The following is a 19,010-nucleotide window of genomic DNA, read 5'->3' as shown; positions in this document are numbered from 1 at the left end:
AAGAGACTTTTTAAAAAAATTTTTTAACCCTGTATGTTTTCGATTTTTGTCTAAAAGATCGCTTTTGTGTTAAATAAAATCGGTTTAACGTGGCTATTGTGTGCCGTCTCGTTGTGAGCCCCAAGCTGCTAAAGTATGGAAGTCACAATTATGCAGTGCCTGGCTACACAAGGTTTCAGCAACTATCTATATTGCCTTTATTCTGCTGGAAGCTTTGAGTTGACTGTTACACATGCCTTATCTCGATCCATATTGCTTTGATATGGAACTTCCATTTAACCTACTTGGAGCTTTGTGACCTGTTAATCCTCTTTATTTTCCTGCATTTCATTGTCTGCCTACTGCTCCACTACACTCCTCTTCCCAAGCAATCTTTGCACCTCACTGATTAAGGAATCCTCAAACCCAATTAAGACCACACAATCATTTTGCTGTTCCATCTGTGACACTGACTACATCAAAACTATGATGGAGACTTAGAAAACTGGTCATCTTTGGCCTTTCTCAATCCTACTGTACCCAGCCAAAGGTCTAGAGAGCTACATAATCTTGGAGCCATAGAGACCCTTTTTGCATTACATTACTCGCGTTGATTTTTTAGACCTGTGAGAGGCACCAAATCAGCACTTGTGTTCCTTTGGGATTACCTCCAAAATGCCAGGAATGACATCACATTGGTACTTACTACTCGACAGCTCGCATACACTGTTAACCACAGCATACCAATTAAGCATGAAGAAACCAAACTAACTGAAACCCGTTATCTCTAGAGTTCTCAAGGGAGCAGGAGGCTCCTCGAATAGCAATGGCATCTTTGAAGATCAAACATTTTTATAGGCTCACCTGTTGAAACTGCAGATGACTCACAAATTGCATACAAAAGGAAGACAGGAAGACCACAAATGCAGCACCACCCTTGGCAACAGATCTGATTGGTGGGGTGGTGGAGTGACCAGCCTTTTCACTGAAGGTTGGAGCATAGGCTGCAGTGTATCTAAACTGATCTGCCAGCAGTAGGGGATGGGTAAGAACTGCAGTGATGGAGAAACTGTATCGAGAGCTATGTGCAGCATGATGGCTTGGATGCCAGAGCTATTTCCAAGAGCACACTAGAGGGTGGCCATAATCTGCTTGAGTGATTTCATGCAGAAGTGGATCCTGTTGAGGGTGCTGTGAACATAATAATGGCACTGCGGGCTAAGACTAATGGGGATGGTCTCGGCTGAGCCATTGTGTGGCCCTGCAGCCTGAATACCATAGTGTATGGAGTGGACTCAAAGGTCGTGGGGACAGACCAATCTACCCAACCCTGATTCTTGGGTTGGTTCTAAGGACTGGCACTTTTGCCCCTCGCCATCTGCCGGCATCTAAGCTGTCTGAAGTCGAAAAAACCTTCAGCAGCAGTCAAATTGACCCAGCCTGTTGTAACCTCTAATCTGTCTCCATTCTGGACAGACATTTAAGGCCCTTCACAGTACCAGTTTGGTTTGTAGGCTTATGGGTGTAGTGGCTGGAAGTCAGAAGGTGGTGAATTTGCCATGCTAGAGGTCATGCTGGGTGGTATGGTATATTGCCCATTAGTCGAAAGTGGACCCATTAACCAACACACCTCGGATGTCTTTTAATGCCATACTGTATTCTTCATGTAACTAAGCTTCCTTATTCTGTAACCACCACGATGCCCACAGGCTGCTTGTATGCTTTATAAATGTGAAATAAAATGTGCATGCCTTTCCAAGCGCTACAACTTTGCCACTGGCTTCCAGTGGCATCGCCTTGGTCCCTGTGAAAATCAAAAATTGCGTCTCTCCCAGGAGCACAAACTCTTCGGTGGCTCTGTCGGGACAGGGGGGGGGGGGTGGCACAGGGCCTGGGAAGGCACTCTGCTCTTCAGAAGAGTGGTGAGGGAAGCACAGCATCTGTGTTCCTAGGCATCAACGAGGGCGAGTGATAATAATTTTAGTGACTGATGTGGGGAAAGTGTCTACACCCTAGTTATGCTCATGCCCCGCAAGTATGGATGAAAACGGACTGGCTGCAAGAGTATACATTTGAAGTTCATTGCACCGTGTATCTTTTAGCATTTCTGTGCAAGGCACCTCGGGTGTAGACTTGTATGACCCAGCTGAGACTTAAGCGAGGACAAAAGTATTAATGTTTTTAGACCTGATTCTCAAATGTAAACCAAAGATGCTTCTCTCTTACAATGGGTAAATAACCTGTAGCTATTAAGGCAAAATCCCTTCAAAGAATCACCCATGGCAATATTGAACAAGGTTACACACCTATTGCTAAATGGCAGTCTATGAAAAATGTGTATCTGTAACCTCAAGCTGCAAGTGGCATCTTCTCCCGTCGTTCACCATTAGGTATTTGGGCTAAAGTGGAATTGTTAGTGTACATTAGCGGTTGTAGCTATTCAGTGTAAGTACCTTGTCGAATCATGCACATTCTGAATAGCTAAGATGCCAGTCCTGAGGAAACTCCTGTAACTACCAATATGATCTTCTGAATTGCTAGCTGTGATCAATGACTAGTTTTATTCACTGAGGACAGGTCTCCAAACATTGGATGAGTGTGTCCCAAATTGTTGCACGGCAATCTGGAGTTGCAATGTTTGCCGCTGCAGGAGCAGGGACTACCTAATATTTGCAGAAACAGTTTTCGTACTAAGATGTTCAACCTAATCTTCAAGGGTGTATGTCCACAAAGGCTTTGTTTTAATAGATTAGCGACCCATTCTACCCTCTACCCCCACATTATTTGGGGGAAGGTCAGTTTGGTTTTTGGCACTCAACTTCATGAAGCTGCTGGGCTTTTTTTGGCGGTACATTTATTGGGTGGGCCCGCAGAGGGTAGCTGAGCCCTTGTGTTCAACTTACCTCCTACCTGCCCCTTAAACTTCACGATTCCCTCAGTTACCTTCGTTGTGTGGTTCCTTCTTGTTGTTCTGGTCCCTTCTTTGCATTTCTGGTTTAATTTGGTTACTGAATTGTGTATGAATAGTTAATATTTTTTTATTAAAGAACACATGATCCCATTCCACAAACTAGCCCTGTTGGACACGTTTTATCACAATCGTTTTACTTGACAGCTTGTACTACTGTTCTTTGCTATGCTTATTGAAAGAAGTGAATTTTGTATTTTATGGCAACTCTAGAGTAAGTATGTGAGAAAGCCTTGTATGGGTCTGTTGAAGGATGCAAACATGTTCTACCATGCTCAGTTTGAGCATTGTATTGACATTTACACTATCTTCTTAATCTTAAATGTGTTCTATGTATTTTACAGGGTTTGTCAATGAGGCAAATAAGATTCAGATTTGATGGACAGCCGATTAATGAAACTGATACACCGGCACAGGTATATTTCTTTATCTACATTTTGCTATTTTCTTTAGCATCTTCATGAGCCCTGCTAGTTTATTTGATATGTGGTTCTAAAACTAAAATGCGCACACCGTGCTCCAGATAAGATTTTGAAGTGGGAATATTTTACTCCCTATTGTTAGCAGTAAAATCTTTTGGCAAATACAAATCCAATGCGAGTGAATGTTTTACTGGAAAACATTGTTTTTGCAATAAATATTCCTTTGCACCTAGTTATATACATGAGAAGATTTGTTTACTACTTCCAGGCAGTGCTAGTTTCTTCCTGTGGTACTACATGCACTAATGGCCCAAAACGCATCCCTGGATCTGTGCGGTTGAAAACATGGGCACAATGTCCCATATATCCGTTTAACTTTTTTGAATAATTTTTTTTTTTTGGGAGTATAAAATAGCAGATAACCCATTGTCTGTAAGGCTGTACACACATTGGCCAGTGTAGCCTGCACATTTGATCTCCACAGTGTGGTGGTAGTGCAGTCCTTAGTGAGATAGTGGTTAAGTTTTTGTACTAAAATGATTTTCTTGTGCTTCACAGCTGGAGATGGAAGATGAGGATACCATTGATGTGTTTCAACAGCAGACTGGTGGAGTGTGTTAAGCCGGTATTGCTTGAAGGCGGACTCTGTTTTCTCCAACCCACTTCCTCATCTGTCCTTGGATTTGCTATTAAATAGTGAAACAAATATGCTGATCATCCTATTTCTGATACTTAGAGGACTTTACCAAAATGTTTGATCACCTTGACATTCAATTTTCATTTGCACAGTGTCTCTAGGGAGAAGTCGGCATCATAAATCGGGCCTAGCGGGGAATTGTTTTGTCTTGCTAAACCAATATTATTTCTCTGCTGTCATATATATATATTTTTTTTACTTGTGGCCTAAATATCCCCTGTGTTTTGGAACAGGTGCTCCTCCCCCCACCCCCTTAACCTGTGGCTCAAGATGCTCCTTTCTGCCCCACAACTTTTGTCTGACGATGATGTAAATAACTACAAATATTCCCTGCCGCAGTGGGTTACTCTTCACAGAGGGATTTGGGGCGGGGGGTAGTAAATGCTTTTGATTTTTAGTACATGTTGTGCAATCACTTTGATTACTCCGAACATGCTAAATGCGTAGGCTATGTGAACTGTATATGCAGATTACAATACTTGGTCTAAAAGTGCAAAATTTAAATGTGCTGTCAGAACATGGTAAAATAAAGTACAGTGCACATTTTAAGGGAACGCTTTTTTGACTCCAACCAGGTCTTTTTTTGTGTAGTGTCAGTGTAGGCCATCTGTTTTACATGTTTTATGTACACTTATCTATAAGTAACCCAAGGGGTGAGCACAATATCAATTTCCTGTACATTGGTAACCTTAGCCAATTTTGATTAGAAAACATTTGGCCTTTCTATTGTATGCCCAGCACATGTTTAAATGTTACATTGATATTGGAAAGAGCACAGTAAACTTTAGTTGAACTACATTGATATGTCCACTCTTAAATATTCAGCTTGTCTTTTGAAGGAAGTTTCATTATTTGCAGAACCCCAACTCTGTCCTATGTACATGTCCACTGCCAAGTTGGTAGCAATGATGGATTTCTAAAGATCTGACATGTTTGCAATTTTTGTACACCGTGCCACAAACCCTCAGGGAGCACACAAAAACGGGACGGGTTCAAGTAACAAACGTTTGGGTCAGGATTACGTGGGTGGGTGGCATCATACGGAGCAGGGTGACTTAAGAATTTACAATCAGGTGGGCGCTTAAAAAGTAGGGTCTTCAGCCCCTTTTTTAAAGTCATTGGTCGTGTTAGTTCTGAGGGTTAACAGGAGTGAATTCCAAGCAGTAGGGCTTAGTACGTCAACTCTAACTAAGGCTGCCTGCTTTGGCCAGTCTGAAATGTACAAGTCGAAGTTGATTCTTAGATCTGAGGGTACGCGATGGAGTGTAGTGCTGGAGGCGAGCAGAGATATTTGGGGGGGGGGCCGTGTTAAGAATGTACTATGGGTCGGAGAGAGGAGCTCATGAGTCGCACTGTGCTTGACAGAAGCCAGTGTAAATCCCGTCTTGCGGCTGTGGCATGAGCACGTTTAGAAAGGCCAGTGATGGCACGCACTGCGCCGTTCTGGATAACCTGGAGAGAAGATAAAATGATCCGAAAGCAGCCACTCAGAAGGCTATTACAATCTAGGTGGGAGTTTCCTAGAGCAATTGCAAGAATGGCAGTATTCTTATAAGACACAAAAGGCCCGATATTACCAAGCAGTTTAACAAGACTGCAGTAGCTCTGGACCTGTGCAGCATGCTGCTTCATTGTTAACTTGGAATCAAGAGTTTTCACCCTTTTAACCATGGCAAGGGCAGCGTTAAGAATGGTGAAGCTGTCATACACTCAGGGTAGGGTTTTGCGCTTTGGGGCGGTGACCACAATGAGAATTTCCGTTATTTTAGTTAATGGCCATCCACTCTTGAATAGCAGTGTACATTTTGTGTTGATCGGCTAGGTCTGCATCATACTGACCAGTGTTTCATGACTACCTGAGTGTCATCAGCATAGTTGGTGTACTGAACACCCAGGCCGTTTTAACAATCTCAGAAGGGGGAATAATGTTTCTGATGCTAGTTAATCTGCTTAGAATCACATGCTGTGCATATAGTCCGACATCCAGTGGTAACTGCAGAGTACTGCATTTTGTCTTTCGAGGATCGAAAGGGGACGTCGACATGGGCGTGCCTGTAACACTATCCTTAACGTGACGTGTAGTGTACACAAGATCACGCGCATGTCGAGGTCCCTCGGATTTCTTTTTCCGCCCAGCTAACTGGTCACCTTAATGCGGAGTTCTTCATAAATCATTGCGTTGTTCTGTTCTCGACCTTCGGTCGTTTGTTCTTATTGTCACTCCCATCAACGGTCGATTTGTGTGCCACCGCCGAAGACTGCCGACTATGGAACTTGGGCGGCTGTTGATCTGGTCGGCGCTGCCGACCACATAGCTGGGCCTTTTGGCCGGCCTGTACAGTAGGGAGAGTGGGGTCGGGGTGGTCATATTCTTTTCAAGAATGCTTTCCTTTTCCCCCTCTTTGTTCCCTTGGGTTTGTTGACGCTATCTCAATCCTGTGCTATGGACAGGACTCCATTTAGATTTTGTCCTTCTTGTAGGGCAAAATATCTGGAAAACTAGCACCGCTGGTGCAATAATGGTCTTCCCCTCGATACGAGGTGGCCTGTAAGCTCCTCTGTCCCAAAACTATTCAGGAGTGTCGTTTGAAGCGTTGGGCGGCCTGCAGTATGTCGCAGGCCGAGAGTAATTCCCTTGCTGCCAAGTGTCACCAAGAGGTTAGCGATGACCAATGCTCCTTCCGAAGCCATTGACCTAACGGCAGAGAGCTCTCGCTCTGCAGTGTCTGTTCCCGGCCCCGATGGGCAGCCATGGGGACTCCATGCGACGGGGACGCACCCGATCCCCACACAAAGCACACAGCCCATGTTGCTGCTTCAGCGGTCCAGTTGAAGTGCTCCAAAGCGCCAACGGGCACGTCTAATATTTCGTCAGGGCCTGATGATCGTCATTCGTCCGGGCAAACCAAGGGTAAGGGTGCTAGCACCAAAACGCACGTGGCTTGAGGCCCCAGTTGCACCGAAACCACAGCGCAGCCACCGGCTCTAGCTACACACCTCCCTGTAACCCCGAGCATCAGCAATAGTATTGCGGGGATCGCTTCGGGTTGAAACTAAAAAGTCTGTCTGAACAGAAGGAACATCCTGAAGACAATGGCCCAGAGCCTCAGAGTACTCTGAGAGCCCTTTGTCTTTATCCAAGACTTTAGGAGGAAAAATCTTGACGTTCTAGAGGAAGATAGTCGGGAAGACCCCTTTCCTCCCTTGGACGACTCTGGTTCATCAAGGACCAGAGAGAAGTTTGAGGGGTGCATGAACAGACTGGAGAAGTTTGTTGAATTCTCAGAGGTTTGCTTCGAAGAGGCTTTGTGAGGAGCTTTGTTATACGCCTATGGCCAAGTTAAAGAGGACATTTGAGGATCCTCATGAAGACTGAGCTTATTGATGAGGTTCCTATAAATCCCTATGTACAGGATGATGCCTTTGGGTACCCTACTGATGATCCTGCTGATCCCATGGAGGGTTAGAAAGACAGTCATCCGGTTGATGATCAACCTTGGGCATCCCGTTCTCCTACCGTGGACTCTGAGTATGAATTCCCCTCCTACCACACCAGTCTGTCAGACATCACCTGTGGATAATTAGATGGCGTTTAACGCCATTTTAAATAAGGCTGCTGAACATTTCTAAATCGCCACACAGGAGGATGTGTCGGATTTGGATTTTGTAGAAGACCTACTAAAGGAAAAGCCTCCTGCCAGTCAGGCATTACTGAACTCTGGGTCTGGCTCCTTCATTGTTCACACCAGCTCAGACCAGGGTGGTTAATCCCAGAGTAGAGCAGTTCTCCGGCATGGGGTCTGGCATGGATTCACATGCTCATGAATATTCCCCGTCGTCAGGCTGGGAATCCTCGGTAAAGAAAAATCAGTTTAGTTTCTGATCTGTCTTTCGTAGTAGTAAGCAATCACTGATCTCTGCGTCATACTGATCACAGCCAATGACTGCCCTCTCCCTAAGCCCCGCCTCTGGCAGCCATCTTCAGATTTTTACTGCACGTTCAAGTGTTGGGAGTCCTCGTGCTTGGCTCTCGAGCTTTTACTGCGTGTTTCGCGCTTTTTCAGGTGTATTTTCACATTTTTTCGGTTAATCGAGCCACAAGCTCCACTGTTTCTACACCGTTAACGGCTACCCGTTGCAGGATTTTCCTACGCCCCTCAAGGGTGAAGATTTCGTCGAATCAACTTCTTGGAGGATTCCAGAAGATTCGCGGCCTACTTCGAGATGGCCCAGGACGCGAGTTTGTCACCCGGACTCAAGCGGTTTCGCAGCTGCCCTGGATGCGGGCTGCAGAATGTGTTTAAGGAGGACGAACATTCGCGATGCCTTTACTGTCTTCATGGGGACAAGACTCACTGCAGTTCTGCAAGAACTTTTCGGAGCGGACCATGAGGGACCGTCGATCCCGTCTCGCCAGCTGGTTGGAGAAGGGCTCAACGGGTGAGAAGAAAGGGTCCGAGCGGGCTTCTGTCCTGTGCGGGCGCCCCAGCGACGGGGGCCCAACACCAGGTCAAGCGCTGCGAGTCCGCTGGCTCCGGGAGCGCCGAAAGGTCGGGCTCTTCGGTCGCCAGGCAGGGCGCGCCTTCCCCGGCACCGTCAACCAGGAGCCAGCGCTCCGGGGAAGAGGAAGTCCGAGACCCCGGGTAAGCTTCGGGAGAAGCCCCGTCCGATCTCAGAAGAGGGGGAGCGAGGTGTTGCCCCTCCCCCTAAGGAGAAGGCCTGGGACGCACCTAATGTGGTGAAGGCCCCTACCCAGCAGGCAAAGGCCTCTATCGAGGCGATCGCGGCGACTCTGGCCAAGCCGACAGAGACCCCGCCAGCGGAGACTTCCTCCGGGACTAGAGTTTCCCTGCCGCCAAGGAGGGAATCCTCTTTTCAGCCCATCGTCATGGCCACCATGATGGAAGAAGCGAGGGGTGGGGTAGCCTCCTCGAGCTCGGAGTCAGCCTCGGAGGAGGAACTGACCGAGGCCGTGAGGAATCTCGAAGTCCAATTCGAGAAGGTTCGATTCCCGTCAGGAAGATCCTCGGGAGATAACCGAGGAAGACGACGATGGCGAGGAAGAGCAGCCTTCCCTTCCGGCACAGCCGGAACCTAGGCCTCAGGATAGCTCAGCGGCCATTTTGTCTGCGGTCCAGTCCTTATGCTCTGAGATAAGGACGAGATTACCACGGCCCAGACCCGCAACCTGGCCCGTCGGGAAGTCCTTGGACCAAACAGAGGACCCAACCCTCTCCTCCACTTGCCCCCCGTAAGGCCTACAGTTCCCTCCTCATCCTCCCACGAGTCAGGAGATGACGGTGCGATGGGCTCGACGACTGGTTCTGAGGGCGACGCCGACGGAGCGGGTCTCCGTCGCACGGCCCTCGCCGCCCGACGAGATTGGCTCATTCCACGCCATGATCGCCAGGGCATCCGAATTGTTCCAGCTCTGCCCGAAGGAGCAGAAAAAGGAAGGTTTCCTCTATCAGCGCCGGGAGGCCAAGAGGAAGACTGTCATCGTGGTGCCTCTAATCGATGACATCTGGGAGGAGGGCCTGTCGGTTCTCAAGAACCCCTCCACGGCACCAGCCAAACGGGACCGGTACGAGAAGTACCGGGTCCCCGAAACCGCTCCCCTGTGCCTCAGGGCCCAGCCAACGCCAGACTCGGTCGTCTCAGCGGCGTCGAATTCCCCGCCGGACGACGAGGGAAAGAAGTTGGACGCCATTGGGCGGCGGGTCATTTCGTCGGCGACGACGATCAAAGCGGCCAACGCCCTGGCGATCGTGGCCTGTTACGACAGAGCTCTGGTTTAAGCTGGCCCCCATATTGGACTTCCTACCGGAGGTCCGAGGCCCTGGAAATACTTCAAGAAGGCGAGGTGGCGTCGGAGCACGCCATAACGGTTGCAACCGATATTGCCGATGCCGGGTTCTGCCAGCTAGGCAACGGTGTTTGCCTACGACGACGGGGTTGGCTCTGGGCAAGCGACTTGCATCAGGACGTCCAGACCAGGGTGTTGGACATGCCGTTCGACGGCAGCAACTTGTTCGGTAAGGCGGTGGACGAATCCCTCCAAGCCATAAAGACTGACACGGAGACGGCCCGCGCCCTAGGAGCCCTTCAGCAATGATGGCCCTTTCGGAGCTCCGGAGGCAGACAGGGTGCCTCCAAGGGATCCAGCGGTGGCTCGTCCTACCGCCAGGCGGCACGCTCCTCGTCTCAGGAGGCCTACAGGGGTCACGGCAAGCAGGGAGCGCTGCTGTCGGCAAGGTGGCCAGGGCGGCAAGGCCACCACCTCCAAGCAGGACTGAACCGGCCGTGGCCTCGGGGCCCCCACCGAAGCACCCCGGTGGGAGGCCGGCTGACGAAGTTCGTCGGCGTGTGGAAGTCCATCTCCACTGACCGTTGGGTGCTGGGTACCCTGGCAAGAGGACACACTATCGAATTCCTGAAGAGCCCTCATGTTCCACCTGTGGCCAGGAAGGAAAATCGCGCCCCGAAACTGCTGTTGGAAGTACGGGCGATGCTCAGGAAAGGCGCCATCGAGCTTGTCCTGAAGAGGCTCCGGGATATACTCAAGGTACTTCCTCGTCAGGAAGAAGACGGGCGGCTGGCGCCCCATCCTGGACCTTTGTCGTTTGAACAAATACATCAGGTCACAAAAGTTCAGGATGGTCACCCTCCAGCACGTGCTGGGACAGCTGGAGGAAGGCGACTATCGTCGTTGGACCTGGAGGATGCTTACTTCCACGTTCCCATCCTCAAAAGTCACCGAAAGTTCCAGGGACGCCACTACCAATTCAGAGCACTGCCGTTCGGATTGAAGTCGGCCCCCAGGGTCTTTACCAAGTGCCTAGCACCTGTGGCGGCACGGCTGTGCCTGCAGGGGATTCACGTCTACCCCTGCCTGGACGACTGGCTCATCCGCTCAAGGACGAGGGAGCTCGCCATCGAACACACTGCGAGGACCGTCCAGCTACTCACAGACCTGGGATTCTCCATAAATTACCCAAAGTCCCACCTAGTGCCGTTGCAGGTGGCCCTGTTTCTGGGAGCGAAGCTAGATACAGTGAGGCGCCTGACGGCACCGTCGGAAGAACGGACGATGACCATTCTAGGCAAAGTGCAGCGTCTACTAGCCATGGACGTGGCCAGGGTGAGGTCCATCAAGTCCCCCCTGGGGATGATGTCCTCTTGCATCTACCTGGTGCGCCTCTGCAGACTACGGATGCCCCTCTTCAAGAATTTCTCGATGACCGTTGGGTGCAGGCGACGGGCACCTTCGAAGACAGGGTCCCCCTCAACGAGGTGTTCCCGCAGGCGATTCTGTGGTGGGGCGTTCGAGCGCATCTCACGGCGGGCAAGGACTTTCAGACGCCGGCGTACCCGGAGAAAAACATCGCCGACTTACTCAGCAGGGAGCTGCGCGCGTGTCACGAGTGGGAACTGCGCCAGGATCAGGTGGATCAACTCTTCCGACGATGGGGCAAACCTCAAATCGACCTGTTCGCAACAGTGATGAACTCGAAGTGCAAGAGGTTCGCCAGCAGGTTTCCCCAGCCGAGAAGCATGGGCGATGCGTTCTCGTTCCCCTGGGATGGCCTATACCTGTATCCGTTGCCGTTGCTGCTTCGACTCATCAACCAGCTCAAGAGGTCCCAGTGCAGGATGATCCTCGTCGCACCGGCGTGGCCGAGGCAAATCTGGTTCCTGGACCTTCTGGACTTGTCAACGTCCCCTCCCATCAAGCTGTCGGCGGACGCGGACCTTCTCTCCAGAGGAGGTGCCATCTTCCACCACGACCCGGCGTCGCTGAACCTGCAGGCTTGGCTCCTGCAGCGGTAGAGTTTGGAGGCTACGATATACCGTCCGATTGCAGAGAGGTGCTTGCAAAGGCCAGGGCGTCCTCGACTCTCAAATGCTACGGTCATAAGTGGAAGAGCTTCTCTATCTGGTGCTGAGCACAGAAGATCACCCCCCCCCCCCCCCCTACGGATTACGGCCCCTCAAGTGCTGCCGTACCTGCTATCGCTGGCAAAGGCTGGGCTAGCCCATGCCTCCATTAAGATTCATTTGGTGGCGATCTCCAGATATACCAGAACCACAGGACGGACGTCCCTGTGGTCCCATCGACTGGTAAGAGTTTATGAAAGGACTGTTCCGGTCGTTCCCGCCGGTGAAGGCCCCGGCGTGGGAACTTAACATGGTGCTGACCAGGCTCATGGGGCCCCCATTCGAGCCGATGCACTCCGCACCGATGAAGTTTGTGTCGTGGAAGACTGCATTCCTGGTGGCCATTACCTTCGCACGAGTGGGAGAGATCCAGGCCCTATCCTGCAAAGCACCGTACTTCACTTTCCATGCCTCGAGGGTGGTGCTTAGGACGCACCCCTCCTTTATGCCCAAGGTGGCGTCGGACTTCCATCTTAACGAGCCCCTGGTGTTACCTGTTTTCTTCCCGTCTCCTTCGTCGCCGGCCGAGAGGACTTTGCACTCGCTGGATGTGGCTAGAGCGCTGAAGTTCTACGTGGACCGCACGAAGAGTTTTCGGAGGACATCGCAGCTATTCGTGGACCTGTGAATCAAGGGAAGGCTCTCTCGAAGTCTTCTATTTCCAGATGGCTCTCCGGCTGCATCATGCACTGCCACCTGCTGCTAACCGACCGCTGCCAGGCCGTCCGAGAGCCCATTCGACCAGAGCGATCGCTGCTACTACGGCATTCTTATCTGGTGTGCCTCTGCTGGACATCTGCAGGGCTGCTACGTGGAGGTCGACGCACACCTTCACGAAATTCTACTGCGTCGATCGGGATTCCAGGGAGGAGTCCAGGGTAGGCCAAGCAGTGCTGCGCAACCTGTTCGCTTAAGGTGAGCCTGGTGAGGAGGTAAGAGATGCTTAATGTTGAGTTTTGTGTTGCTTAATGTTGAGCCTTTTGCCACCTCCCGTGGTTGTGCATGTGTGTACTGCTATGTATTCTTATATTCATGAGCATGTGAATCCATGCCAGACCCCATGCTGGAGAAGGAGCAAGTTACTTACCTGTAACTGTTGTTCTCCAGCATGGGTCTGGCATGGATTCACATGCGAACCCTCCCGCCTACCCCTCTGCGGCTCTTCACTTGGTCATACTGCCACTTCACGTGCTACCAAATCTGAAGATGGCTGCCAGAGGCGGGGCTTAGGGAGAGGGCAGTCATTGGCTGTGGTCAGTATGACGCAGAGATCAGTGATTGGTTACTACTACGAAAGACAGATCAGAAACGAAACTGATACTGATTTTTCCTTACCGAGGATTCCCAGCCTGACGACGGGGAATATTCATGAGCATGTGAATCCATGCCAGACCCATGCTGGAGAACAGTTACAAGTAAGTAACTTGTTCCTTGTTTTGCCTTTCTCTTACCGACTCCTACCCCCCCCCCCCCCTCTCCTCCCCCCTCTACTTAACATTGGGGGCATGCCACTCCGGATTCCCTGGTAGTTACGACAACGAGGAAAAGGACGGGTCCCAACTGTCTACAGGTGAGGCACCGACTGATAAAGAATGCAAAAAGATGTACGCACTGGGAAAGAGGGTTACGACTGCTGCAGCATTCTTCACCCAAATTGCCAACACCACACTGTTGGCTAGCTATTCAGATGTACAGTGGAACCTGTTGCAAGAGAGCATTCGAGGTCCCTGAACCGGTGCAAGTTCATCTGCTTGTGATTGTGTCGGATGGCAAGCAAGTCAACCACACCATTCTTAAGAACAATCTGGATGCTGCTGAAAAAGCAGGAAGGACCTTGGCCCAAGGTACCCTTCTTAAACGGCATGCCGGGTTAAATTCTGGGTTGAAGCCTGTGACCCAAGCATCCTTAATAAACAAGCCGGTTGAGGAGACCAATTTGTTCGGTAAGGCCGTGGATGAGGCACATCAGACTCTTGAGAACTTAAACCAAATTACTCAAAGGCCTTCACAACAGAGAGAGGGCGGCTCTCGTCATTCCTTTCGTGGGCAATCTCCCCTCAAAACCAGTATGGTTCAGGAAACTGGTCCTCTGGAGAAGCATCTAGCACCACCACCACCACATATCCACCTAGATGACCACGCTGTGGGAAGGGTAGGGGCTGGAATTCCATCCCTAGAGGCTCCCCGGCCTCAAGTCAGAAATTACCCTCAGATCTGGTTCCCCTCCCATGCCTCCCCGGTCTAACATCAATCCTTCATGCATGGGAGGGGATAACAGAGCAGTGGGTGCTTAAGACGGTCGCCCACGGGTACTGCATAGTGTTTTGCCGACCACCTCAATTCAGACTGCCAAAATCAAGACACCTGACGCCGGAACTCCTACGCATCCTGATGCAAGAGGTAGAGATCCTGCAGGAAAAGGATGCCATGGAAGTTATCCCTCTTCTACAGGTAAACAAGGGTATTCAATATACTTCCTTGTATCCAAAAAGGATCTCCCCATGCACCATGTGCTAGACTTGTGCCCAGCGGACATATTTGTCTTTTGTATGGTCACGCTGCAATAGAGAATTCCTCAGACGCAGTGGGATTACAAGGCACCATTGGATGTGAAAGATGCATACTTTCATATTTCAATGTTTCTGGTGCACAGAAAATATCAAAGGTTCATGATAGAGGACAAGTACTAGCCATTCAAAGTTCACCCCTTCGGAATTACCTCAGCACCAAGGGTGTCTACAAAGGTACTCGCAGTGGTAGCATGGCACATGTGCATGGACTCCGTCCCGGGTTTGCCCTTACCTCGGTGACTGGCTCATAACGGAGGATTCCTACAGAACATGCTCTCAAAAGACGATAGACCTCTTATTCAGCCTGGGATTCTCCATCAACGAGAAGAGATCCAGCCTAGACCCCAATCAAATCAAGCAGTTGTTAGGGGCTCTAATTCAGTCAAAAGACGGCCTACTCTTCCCCTCCGAGTGTTCAAAACCTGCTGTTTCAGATCCCTCCGTATGTATCCGGTCGCGAGGTGATGGTACACAAAGCCATGCGACTGTTAGGAATGTTGGCGTCCTGCATTTGCTTAGTGCCTCATGCACCCCATGCAAGAGTGGCTTAACAGCCAGTGGTGTCAGGACAACGGATACTGGGACGATCTAGTGGTTGTCTCACCAGCCCTTGTTCTCTCTCTGCAGTGGTGGTTGAGGGAAAACCTCTAGAAGGGGAAAAGTCTTCACTACCCTCGCAGTAGAAGCCACTCTCACGACGGACTCCTCTCTCTCACTGGGCGGGGGGGCTCGCCTGCTTAAGCAGCTGGTGCATGGCGTGTGGTCCCCAGATGTAGCTGCTAACCACATATAAATCTGTTGGAGCTGTTAGCCGTATTCAAATAACAAAGCCTTTCAGGCACAGCTGCAGGGGAAGACAGTACTGATCCTTACAGACAGCACCACCATGTACTACCTAAACAAGCGAGGGGACACACTCCAGGGCTATCCAAGCTGTCCTAGAACATTTGGAAATGGGCTCTCAACCACAGGATGTCCTTGTCCTAACGCGTTCCAGGGGAACTAATCTTCTGGCAGGTGTGATCAGCAGGGACTTCCCACTGCCCATGAGTACGAATGACGATTACACAAAGACATCGTGTCGACGTTTCGCACAATGAGGCTTCCCAGAGATCGACTTGTTTGCAACTCTCGAACGCTCAATGCCTAGACTATGCCTCCAGGTACCCCCAGAACCGATCCCCCTACTCAACAAGATAGTGCACAAGATGCACCAGGAACTAGTCCCATGATATTGGTGGGCCCGCCAACACTGGTTCTCTGGATGGTCCGATCTCCTCGAATGAACTGCCTTGCCCATACAACATGCTTTCTCCAGCATGGGGTCTGGCATGGATTCACATGCTCATGAATATTCTCCGTCAGGCTGGGAATCCTCGGTAAAGAAAAAAACCAGTATCAGTTTCGTTTCTGATCTGACTTTCGTAGTAATAACCAATCACTGGTCTCTGCGTCACTGACCACAGCCAATGACTGCCCTCTACCTAAGCCCCACCTCTGGCAGCCATCTTCAGATTTTTACCGCACGTTCATGTGTTGGGATCCTCGTGCTATTGCTCCCGAGCGTTAGTGCTATTTTTTCACGTTTTTTCTCAAAAACTTCGTTTTTTCGGTCAAAAGAGCCTCAAGCTCCACCGACTCTCTATCCGATCAACGGGGACCCGTGTCGGATTCGTCTGCGCCCCTCAAGGGTGAAGATTTCGTCGAGCTACGCTTTTGGAGGACTCCAGAAGTTTCTCAGGCCCGGTCATGGCCCAGGAGAAGGGAAGCTCGACGCCCGGAAAGCTGTTCAGGGTCTGCCCTGGATGCCAGCTGCAGAACGTCTTCAAGGAGGACGAACACTCTTTTTGTCTCTACTGCCTACATGAGGACAAGACGCACGTGGAGAAGGACTGTGCGTTTTGCGGCAACATGTCGGAGCGGACCATGAAGGACCGCCATCAACGTCTCGCCAACTGGCTAGAAGGGAAGAGCCCGTCCGGCGAGGAGAAGAAGAAATCTGAGCGGTCTTCTAAGACCTTTGAGGACGCCCCGGCGACGGGGGTCCAACATAAGGCCAAGCACCGCGAGTCCGCTGGCACCGGGAGCGCCGAACGGTCGGGCTCTACGGGCGCCAGGCAGGGCGCACCCTCCCCGGCACCATCAACCACGAGCCAACGCTCTGGGTCGGGTAAGAGGAAGGCCGAGCACCCGGCGAAGCTCCTGGAGAGGCCCCGGTTGAGCTCGAAGGCCCCATCGGAGGGGGAGCGAGGCGGTGTCCCCCCCCTGCCCCCCCCCCAAGGATAAGGCGGTGAGCGCACCTAAGGTGGTGAAGGCCTTAATCCATCCGGCCAAGCCCTCTATCGAAACTGTCGCGGCGGCCCTGGCTCAGCCTGTGCAGGCTACACCAGTGGTGGCGACCTCGGGGCTCAGTCTCCCTGCCACCTCGGAGGGAGTCCTCTTTTGTGCCCATCGATAGGACCCCCGTGAAATCCCCCGAGGGGAAGAGAAAGGGGGGGCAGGGCGTCGTCGTAGATTCGGCTTCAACCTCGGAGGAGGAACTGGTCGAGGTCTTAAGCCACGGCCTCGGCGTGGAAGAAGACCGGCCCGTCGGGATGGATCCCGACGCAGGTGACTACATCGTCGAGGGTACCGACGGGGCCCCTGATCGCCCGTCGGATTCCCCTCTGCCAGCACTGCAAGACAACTCGGCGGCCATTTTGTTGGCTATACAGTCCTTATGCTCAGAGATAAGGACGAGACTACCGTTGCCGACGGAGGAACCTCTCCCGTCGGGGGACCCAGAACCGGGACCTTCTGGTGTTCCCCCTACTAAGAAAAGAAGGATCCACCCTCCACCTCCTTTTCAGCCGTCGCGCCCCGTCCAGCCCTCCTCCCCGTCCACCCGAGGGGATGATACGGGGACTGACACGGCAGCGACGGGTACGGACGACGAGGTATACGACGAGGATGTACAGTCGTCGCCTCCCACCAGGGCTTCTCCGCCCGACGAGATTGGATCGTTCCACTCCATGATCACCAGGGCATCCAAGCTTTTTCAACTCTGCCCTGAGGAGAAGGAAGGTTTCCTTTATCAGCGGCGCGAGGCCAAGAGGAAGACGGTCCTCTCAGTGCCTCTATTGGACGACATTTGGGATGAGGGCCTCACCCTCCTCAAGAACCCTTCCACGACGCCAGCTAGAAGAGACCGGTACGAGAAGAAGTACCGGGTCCCGGACACGGCCCCCCTGTGCCTCCGGGCGCAGCCTACCCCGGACTCCGTCGTCTCCGCGGCGGCCAGGAAGAAAGCGGGGGGGGGTGCGGCCTCCACATCGACTTCCCCACCGGACGGTGAGGGAAAGAAATTGGACGCTATGGGACGCAGAGTCATCTCGTCGGCAGCGACGACGATTAAAGCGGCCAACGCCTTGGCTATCGTGGCCCGCTACGACAGGGAGCTCTGGTACAAACTGGCTCCCCTGCTGGACTTCCTGCCGGACGACAAGAGGACAGAGGCCCTGGAGATCCTGCAGGAAGGTGAGGTGGCTTCGGACCACGCCATTACCGTTGCGACGGACATCGCCGACACTGGGTTCCGCCAGTTGGGCAACGGCGTTTGCCTTAGGCGGCGTGGATGGCTCAAGGCTACGGACTTCCGTCAAGACGTTCAGACCAGAGTCCTGGACATGCCCTTCGATGGGAACAACCTGTTTGGGAAAACAGTGGACGATTCCCTTCAGGTCATTAAAGCGGACACTGAGACGGCCCGGGCCCTTGGAGTTCTGCAACAACGACGGACGCCCTTTCGGAGCAGCGGAGGCAAGGGCGCCTCCAAAGGTTCCGGTGGCGGTTTCTCCACCTACCGTCAAGCGGCCCGCTCGTCGTCTCAGGAGGCCTACAGAGGACGAGGCAAGTCGGGTGGACCCCGCCGTCGTCGCCAAGGAGGTCAAGGCGGCAAAGCCTCGTCGAAGCAGGATTGAACCGGCCATGGGGTCTGGCCCCCACCGAAGCACCCCGGTGGGAGGCCGGCTGGCGAGCTTCGTCAGCGTGTGGGAGTCCATCTCCACCGACCGTTGGGTGCTGGACGCCTTGGCCCGGGGCCACGCGCTCGAGTTCCAGAGAAGGTGCCCGCGCGTCCCCCCCGTGGCCAGGAAAGAACTTCACGTCCCTCAACTTCTCCTGGAGGTAAAAGCGATGCTCAGGAAGGGCGCCATCAAACTCGTCCCAAAGAGGCTTCGGGGCTCCGGAGTCTACTCGAGATACTTCCTCGTGAAGAAGACTGGGGGGATGGCGCCCCATCCTGGACCTGCGGCGTCTGAACAAGTTCATCAAGGCGCAGAAGTTCCGGATGGTCACCCTCCAGCACGTCCTGGGTCAGCTGGAGGAAGGAGACTTCCTGTCGTCGTTGGATTTGGAGGATGCCTACTTCCATATTCCCATCCTAAAGGGGCACCGAA

The 19,010-nt window shown here is 52.0% G+C and overlaps 1 protein-coding gene across 2 annotated transcripts in view; it reads left to right on the top strand.

The window, feature by feature from the left end:
* SUMO3 (small ubiquitin like modifier 3) overlaps positions 1 to 4,615 on the top strand; it is a 40,673-nt gene extending 36,058 nt beyond the window's left edge. For both annotated transcript variants that reach the window (XM_069615848.1, XM_069615847.1), the window contains exons 3-4: positions 3,292 to 3,363; positions 3,928 to 4,615. In XM_069615848.1, coding sequence (XP_069471949.1) covers positions 3,292 to 3,363; positions 3,928 to 3,990 — 135 coding nt within the window. In that variant the 3' untranslated portion in view covers positions 3,991 to 4,615. The remainder of the gene's footprint in view (positions 1 to 3,291; positions 3,364 to 3,927) is intronic.
* The last annotated feature ends 14,395 nt before the right edge of the window (positions 4,616 to 19,010 follow it).

This window comes from Ambystoma mexicanum, chromosome 9, assembly GCF_040938575.1.
Source record: "Ambystoma mexicanum isolate Mex_15411 chromosome 9, UKY_AmexF1_1, whole genome shotgun sequence".
NCBI lineage: Eukaryota > Metazoa > Chordata > Amphibia > Caudata > Ambystomatidae > Ambystoma > Ambystoma mexicanum.
This window is presented reverse-complemented; position numbering and strand designations above follow the sequence as displayed.